The 9,133-nt window shown below is 33.9% G+C and overlaps 1 protein-coding gene across 1 annotated transcript in view; it reads left to right on the forward strand.

Moving 5' to 3' along the window:
- The first annotated feature begins 888 nt into the window (after positions 1-888).
- Positions 889-9,133, forward strand: part of LOC112529111 (TMV resistance protein N-like) — a 14,929-nt gene continuing 6,684 nt past the window's right edge. Inside the window, exons 1-5 of the mRNA XM_025140185.1 lie at positions 889-1,498; positions 2,519-3,611; positions 3,724-3,954; positions 4,474-5,418; positions 5,504-6,044. Coding sequence (XP_024995953.1) covers positions 1,020-1,498; positions 2,519-3,611; positions 3,724-3,954; positions 4,474-5,418; positions 5,504-6,044 — 3,289 coding nt within the window. The 5' untranslated portion in view covers positions 889-1,019. The remainder of the gene's footprint in view (positions 1,499-2,518; positions 3,612-3,723; positions 3,955-4,473; positions 5,419-5,503; positions 6,045-9,133) is intronic.

Genomic DNA, 9,133 nt, shown 5'->3' on the forward strand with positions numbered 1-9,133 from the left:
AACCAAAAATCTTAAAGATATTTATAAACGTATATAAAAAAATCATATACAAATAAAAAAAAATACGTATTCTTAATACTTTATTAATTAATAATAATATAGAATTAATTAATTTATATAATTATTAGAAAAACACGTATTCTCTAATAAAAATATAAAACCAGTCAAACTTCAAAATCGTTAAAATTAATAGTTCTCGCCACATTACACGGATATACAACTAGTATATATATATATATATATATATATATATATATGTGTGTGTGTGTGTGTATGTGAGAAAAAGTTTTTAACGAGAACGTTAATTATTTATAAAAAACAAAAAATATCGATAATATATAAAATCATATATGATTTTACAAACTAGAAAGAGTATTATTATGTGAAGTATTTGAATTAAATGGAATAGTATATAGTTGAATTAAAATATCTCTATCATTAAAGTCACGGAGGGAGTGGGGAGAGAAAAGAAAGGTGCTTTTGTCACCATCATCACTACTTTACATACCATCAATATTTCTCATTATTATTTTTACAAAATTATCATTATTCTGAAATTCAAACTCAGTTATGGGGTAGAAGAAAAGCCTTACAAACCAATTTTATCAAAGAAAATTTATGTCCTCATTGTAGTTTTATAATATATATGGTAACACACAACAAATTGATACGATGACACTTTTCACGATCTTATACCAATCTTACAATACGATAGAAGAACAAAACAGGGGCCCGTGCGACCACTTGCACCACCTTGGGTCTGTCTTACTTTAAATTGATAGACAAATTGGAGGAAATTTCCTCTACAATGTGGTGGGGTATGCTGCAAATGCGTCAGTGTTTAAATTGATAGACACGTTGGAGGAAATTTCCTCAAAAATGTGGTGGGGCTGCTACAAACGCGTCGTCTCACATCTCATCCATCTATAATTATTACACTTCATTCATCTCCTCAAACCACATCCATCTCTCTTCTTCAACCTTTTCGTAGTATCAATATTAAACAAACTAACCATTCGATGGCATCTTCATCGTCGTCTTTTCACTCCACTCCTCCCACCTCTTGGAAATATGACGTTTTTCTCAGTTTTAGAGGTACAGACACTCGCTACACCTTTGTGGATCATCTTTACACAGCTCTTATACAACAAGGAATCGGCACTTTCAAGGATGACGAAGAACTTCCTCGGGGCGAAACCATCCGTCCATCGCTTTTGAATGCTATTGAAGACTCAGAGATTGCTGTCGTTGTATTCTCTGAAAACTATGCCCATTCTTCTTGGTGCTTACAAGAACTTGAACATATCATGAAATGCAAGGTTGAGAGAGACCTAATTGTTATTCCCATATTTTATCACGTTGATCCCTCGGAAATCCGAAATCAAAAAGGGAAATATGGAGAAGCATTTGCCAAACACGAGTCTGAGAGGAGAAACGTTGAATCCTGGAGAAAGGCAGTTGCGGATGCAGGGAACCTATCTGGACATGTCGCCAATGGGTAATCTTATTTTTTTGATTTTTAAAATATAATTAATGCTTCACAATTATACTTGTACCATATAATCTTTCAAAGGATAAACCCAAATCCTTTCATGTTTTTAGAGAACAATTACAACCCAATATTCCATACAATTATAAAAATCCACTAAAAAATCTATATTTAAGTGGTAGTATAGATTTAAGACGAAGAAGGAAAATGCATGATAAAGATTAGGTTGTCATATAAATGTTACAAATGTTCTATTGGATTAATTATGAAAGGGAAATTGAATAAAATAGCCATTTTACTCAATAAAACTCATTTTCTAGCCATTTTTTCATCAATGTTTCCAAAATATCATCAATTCCGTAAGTGAGGCCCCACATTCCCCAATAATTCAGAAATTGGGTCAAACTTGACGAGTCGATGAGTCACTTGCAGAGCCAAATGAGCCACTTGTAGAGCCGAACAAACCAACTGTTGAATGACCTCTTTTTTATTTTGTTTTTAATTATTGTTAATAGGAAAACGTACATTTCGCAAGTTATGGCTTTACCACTTGTTGAATTAATGATATTCTGGAAACTTTGATAAAAAAATAGCTAAAAATGAATTTTGTCGAATAAAGTGGTTATTTTGGTCAGTTTCCCCTTATGAAATCTAAAAGGTACTTAGGTGCGATTTACCCAAATGCTTACCTGGGCAAGCGCTTACGTGTTGTAGGAGTTAACATTATAATTTATTTTACCGGGTAAGATTGTTGTACATCAAAACAATATAACAATTTACCCTGTAAGTGCTTACCCGGATAAGAGTCGTTACCCTTGCTTACCAGGTAAGACTCTTCATCCTTATCATCGCTCTTATAGGGTAAAATTCTCGACATTTGTCATTTTTATCCGCTAAGAAAAATTGACTACTAAGCACTTACCGAATAAGCGTTTAGTAAACAGCCCCTTAGACTCATTTTCCTTGTTTAATGGTTTTTTTCTCAATTAGAGAATTTGTGTTAATTATCTTTGTATATCCAATGTCCAGGCTCGAGACAATATTCATCGAAAATATTGTTAAAGAAATTTCAAAAAGATTGTGTATGGCAATTCCAAGTGACAATCAAGACCTGATTGGAATGGAGGATCGCTTGCAAGATTTTAAATCAAAATTAGCAATCGATTCACAAGGTGTGCTGATGGTTGGAATATGGGGGATTGGTGGTGGTGGTAAGACTACTCTTGCACGTGCTGTTTATGATCAAATCTCCAGCAAGTTCGATGGTTTYTGCTTTATGAGTAACGTTCGGGAAGAATCAWGCAGGCATGGTTTGAAAGGATTGCAAGTAGAAATTCTCTCATGTGTTTTGAAACAAAAAAAAGAGGAAGTAATTGGAGATGTAAGAAGGTTGATAGAGAGTAAGCTTCGTCGTAAAAAGGTCTTACTGGTTCTTGATGATGTCGATGATGCTAACCATCTAGAGGCACTAGCTGGATCACGTGATTGGTTTAATGAAGGAAGCAGAATTATAATCACAACTAGAGATCGACATTTACTGAATACTCACGGAGTAAATGTGATATACGATATTAGCTTGTTAAGTCATGACGAGGCTATGAAGCTCTTTAGCAAGCGTGCACTTGGGCATGGTAACCGTGTAGAAGATTATGATAGTCTTTCGAAAGAGGTTGTTTCTTATGCTCGTGGGCTCCCGTTAGCACTTAAGGTTTTGGGTTCACTTCTTTGTGATAAAGACAAGAGTGAGTGGGTGAGCGCCTTGGCCAGACTAAAAGATATCCCTGAAGATGACATAATGGAAACGCTAAAAATTAGCTACGATGGACTTAAAGCCGAGGAGAAAGAGTTGTTCCTAGATATTGCATGTTTTTTTAGGGGAGGCATGTACTTTAATGAACGATGGGAGATACTCGAAGCTTGTGGTTTTCACCCTAAAATAGGGGTAAGGGTGCTGATACAAAAGGCTCTCATAACTGTGGCAGAAAGAGGATGGTTTGATATGCATGATCTGATACAAGAAATGGGACACTACATCGTTCGAGGAAAAAATCCCCGAAATCCAGAAAAACACAGCAGGGTTTGGAAGAAGGAGGATGTTTTAACAATATGTGCTACGCCGACTGTAATGTTTAAGCTAGCCTCCTATATAGTTATATATGCCATGAATGATATACGTATACCCATAAAGATATAGCCTAAATCAACCCTAACAACATTTTGTTTCTCTATTACAGAAAAATGACAGGATTGAAGCAATAAGAACTGAGTATGGGTGGACGCAAAAGAAGGAAAAGAATGCGGCTTTTCGTAATCTTCCTTGTGCTATTGCAAACATGAAGGAACTTCGGTGGATTTATTTGTACGGATATCCAGCAACTTCATTGCCAGGAAATTTTCGATCAACGAACCTATTTTATCTAGGGTTGGAATTGAGCTCGCTAAAGCAACTTTGGAAGGGTTATAAGGTAATTCTTATTGTTTATGTAATTAAGCAAAGTGGATGATAAATTATAAATATAACTAATTTACATAATATAGTCTATTTACTTGTATGAACGGTGCAGAAAGTTGATGTGGTTGAATATCGGTGTCCTTAGGCAACTTTATATAAGTTTTTAATTACTAAGCAATGATATTTGTGTTCTATTTTAAATCTAATTTAGTTTTAAGTTTCCTAAAAGAACTAAATGTTATTCATAATTATAAATGCTCTTAAGAATTATAAAGTAGTGACTAATTGCGTTAGTTTATATATCAAACCAATTGTGTATTTTTAATAGGTGGTTTTTTCTGAACATTTTGCAAAAATTGGAAGAGGATGTTGCCCCGAGTTTAATACATGCCCCATTTTAATTTGTTTTTGGAATAATATAATTAATTTGTATTAGTTACTTTCTATCTTTGTGTATCCTAGCTTCTCAACACTCTATGCTACTAAAAAAGTATTTTGCCATCGTTGACTTGTGTGTAATTCGATACAACAGCATCTACCAAATTTGAAAGTGCTCAACCTCAGTCGTTCCGAAGACCTTATCAGGACACCAGATTTTGACGGACTTCCATGTCTTGAAAGATTACTACTCAACTATTGTAACCAGTTAACAGATGTTCATCCATCAATTGGATATCATGAAAGGCTTATTTACGTGAATATGGATCATTGTATCCGCCTTAAAAAGTTTCCACCCATCAGAGGGATGAAAAAGTTGGAGACTCTTATTCTCTCTTGCTGCATTCAACTTTGCATGTTCCCGGAGATCCAAACGAACATGGATAACATGGTAGAGCTTTATTTGGACAATACTGGAATAAAAGTTGTACCCTCGTCATTCGTAAAGTATTGTACCAACCTTCTTTCTCTTCATTTGAAATATTGCAAAACTCTAGAGAGTATTGAAGGCAACTTCCATCACTTAAAACATTTGAAAAAGTTTTCTGTCGCCGGATGTAAAAAGCTTAAGATACCAGCAGAAGGCCTCTGTGATGTAACTTGTTTAGAGGTTCTTGATTTAAGTTGTATATCCTTCAAGAATCTTCACCCAGGCATCGTAAGCATGAAGTTTCTTGGTTTTCCACCTTCCTTAAGAAGGTTGGGTCTTGGCTCGTGCGATTGGATAAATGGAGACTTCTCATCTGTTTTTTGCGAGTTATCCAACCTACAAGTATTAAATCTACAACAAAATGATTTTTCACGATTGCGTTGCAGCCTCTTGCAACTTTGTAGTCTCAAGGTCCTCAACCTTTCATATTGCTCTGACCTTGTAGAATTACCAGATCTCCCATCAAGCATAGCTGTTCTCCAAGCATATGGGTGCAAAAAGCTTAAACTTGTAGATCTTCCAACAGATCTTAAATGGTTGTGGAGAATCTCACTTCCAATGAGTTGTATATTGGGTGATGTGGAGAGAAAAGTACAATCCATGCTTCAGGTATGACTCTATATGTCTTGTTGTTGAATTTGAGTATTAATTAATTTGTATATGTAGACAAACAAAATAATATTCATCATGATAGGGAAATTCCATTTATGATAACTCCATCAGTCTCTCTTTCCATGGTGATAAAATTCGATTAGAAGACTTTGCAAGGAGAAGATTGATGTTAGAGCTTCCAAGGAACTGGTACAACGAATTCAGTGGATTCTTAATATGCGTTAAAGTTGAAGGGATACCTGGCGAAATACATGTAATTACTATCGAGGACGTAATGGGTAGGGAAAATGAAGATGTTTTGGAGGTGTCTGATGGAACTCCCAAGGAGGCTTGGGATAACAGATGCATGTGCTATATATATGTATCCTTTGGTTCATTGAGGCATACCTTATGGTGGAAGCGGAAGTCAACACACACTACCATTTCATTTTCCATACAAAAAGGTAGTTACGTAAAAGTCGAACTTGTTCCTAGAAGTAAAGGTGATCCAATAGAAAGAGTCAAACATACAACAAATTCCTCAGAGTTTTGGGACAGAGAACCTATTGAGATCACACATGATTCAAAATCTTGTATCAAGATTGACTGGTGTCCTAATGATATGCAATGTTTGTTATGTTTTGGTAAATAAAAAAAAACTTGTATTCCTCTTGTTGCTTTATTAATGGTGAAAATCTCTAACCTTGCTGGAAGGGTAGGCATCTTTGCCAAACATTGTTAAATCATAGCATTTCTTCCCTTTCTCCTTAATTTTTCTCTGAATCCCACTTGATTTCTTAACAAATGCTGCTTCATTTTAAAATTCATTTAGAAAATAAAACCATGTTTCTGCATTTAGATTAAAACAACAAATAACACTTCACGTATTCATCAACAATGAATTATATTTTTATTATATTCCAACTAACCGAGATTAAATGTTTATGAGATAGAAATAATATTTTATTAAATGTATGAAATATTTTAATCATATAATCAATATTTTGATGTCCAAAATTTAGAAGCTGTTAGAGTTGAATATAATATTTTTTTTAAGATTTTGAAAATTTTGATCCTTCGTTTTAATGAAAAAAAAAAAAAAATCTGTTAGTGATACTTTTAGGGTTGTTTAGCAGTTGCTAAATGATTTTGTGCAAGATGATTAAGTGGTTCGAATGCTTAAGAGGTTCTTATGATATAATGGAAAATGAAATATAATTGTTCGGTAATTGTTCAACATGAAATCATGGCATTGAATGGTTCAGGAGGTCCAAGATGCAAAATCATTCAGAGAGTTTTGAAACCATCAAGAGACGGACATCTATTTTTACCAAACAAGATTCACTCCTTAGCGATTCAGAGAACCGAACTATAAAGAGTCTTATCTGAATGCGTTACAATAGGTTTGTATGATGTTTTTAAAGTGTCTTATTAGCTAATAGAACACTTTTGAGAAGTGTATTGTAAACTACCTTTTTATAGGACACTTATGTTTATAGGAAAAAGTGTCGTATAAAATAGTAAAATATGACACTTTATTTTAAAAGTGTTCTAAATTTTTTGTTAAAACGTCTAAAAATGTCTCATAAACCTATTGTAACACTATTAGATGGACGCTTTTTGGTTTGGTCCTATAAACTTAACTCCTATAAAGTATTTTTTTAGGACGCTTTTATATTTTAGACGTCCTATAAAATCAATTTTGTTGTAGTGTGTACGAACACTTGTAATTCAAGCTAATTAGTGATCCTTTCTGTAGTTTCATAGAAAATTGGATGAATCAAACCTAAGCACGTTCTGAGGACACTTAACGAGGGATATGCCGGTTGTGGGTTGTATGAGAACGCAAAACATGTAAAACTTGCATTTACAATATCTTCTATAATGAAGACTTTCCACTATATTATTCAATATAATCGTAGAAAGATGTTCGAACCGTTTCTTTAATTATGGCAAATCCCGATTTCGTGACTACTTAATTTAGGGACTTGGACATTGTCCCAATTTGCATTATTGCTTTAAGATGCATTTGGTAAAAATTGGGATATGATAAGATTGAGAGAGACAAAATGCATTTTTTGTCCCATCAAAATTGGTTAATAACTAAACTAATCATGTCAAATTGAAATTTTAAATGACAATTTTTAATTATTACATTTTTTAGAAATATGTAATTATTACATTTTTAATTTAAACCAGTGACAATTGTAGCCTGGGGAATAACGGATTTCCTCATCTCATAATAGTAGAATTGGGAAGTCAGACATTTATTTTATGACAAACTAAACTAGAAATATGTACACTCTTTTTGGGGTCTGAGGGAGTAAACATTGAAATTGTTAATAATTTCCAGAATCGAGATTTCTAATCCATTGCCGGTACTTTCAGAAATGAAAATTCCTAATAACGATATGAATGAAATCAAAAGCATGCAGAATTGTCCTCACATGTGGACTTACGGTTTTAAAATGCGTTTTGTAGGAGATTTATTTAGCCCTTATTAGGCAATCTTAGTTTCTCTATCTAACCAATGTGGGATCCTACAATCATGATGCAATCGGTCCCAGGTTTTGTTGTTTTCGTTGAGTTTTGTGTCTTTCTTTGGATTTGCAAAATTATATACTAACGAGCTATTTACTAAATGTTTTTGTCGTAAATTGTTGCAGGCGATACCATTTTGATATACTACAATCTTACAAGTAAGAGTAAACACTCTTATTTACCTTACCGGGAACGATTCTAATTCATTAAAATGACATTTTATGCAAGAATTTGTCTGTTTAGCACTAATCGGGTAAATCGTCACCCTCACTTACAGTGTAAAATTCTCTGCTCTTGTCATCGTTCTCTTTCCGGGTAAGATTCTCAATTCTTGTCATGTTCATCTGGTAAGGTAAAATGACAAAGTAAGCGCTTAACCGTGTAAATATTTAGTAAACGACCTCCAAGTTAGAGTGTTGACTCTTACCGGTAATCATATTAGCACACGAAATTTGGCGTAAGAAACGGGGTGATCCCATTGAAGATGGTCTTAACCAACGAAACTACATGAGTAACTTGCAATATGTTTTTAGATTGCGGTTTGGAAAAAGATATTTGCGTTGGATATAGATTTTTGTGTTTGTCTTTGACGCTGGGTAACACGTTCCGGAGCACTCTTCTAGTATTGGTAGACATTTCCGTAGATCAGGCGTTGTATGAGAACCTTAAACCTGCGCCAAACCAAATCAACCAATTTTGTAATTTTGTTTTCACTTTGCTAAATACTTAAAAGATAACTAATCATTGATATCAGATAAAACACGAAAGCATTATATAAATTCCCAAAGTTTGCCAGAGTTGGGTATAGTAAGAAGAGATCTTCATCCTTGGATCAATTATAATTGATGATCAAATAGAAATACCCTTCTAGCTAATTCATGGGTTATTTTAGTCTTAATCTGAAACATTAAATCAACACTAACTAAACGTTACGAAAGGTCCAAATCTTTTATTACACTTTTCATCTTAACTTCTATTATCACACGATCCTCCGTCAAGTCTTGTCCAACGTAGTCTCTCTTCAGCCCAACTGCCAAATCTCAACATAATCTTGAAAACATAAAGAAACATTTATTATATGTATATATGATTTCTTATTAAATGGTCAAAATACTTTATTATACGTATATATGATTTCTTATTGGAGTGAGTGGCTAAAAGCAGGATTTTCGATCAGGGCGGTCCCCCCCCC

The sequence above is a fragment of the Cynara cardunculus genome, assembly GCF_001531365.2.
Source record: "Cynara cardunculus var. scolymus isolate 2C chromosome LG 16, CcrdV1, whole genome shotgun sequence".
Taxonomy (NCBI): domain Eukaryota; kingdom Viridiplantae; phylum Streptophyta; class Magnoliopsida; order Asterales; family Asteraceae; genus Cynara; species Cynara cardunculus.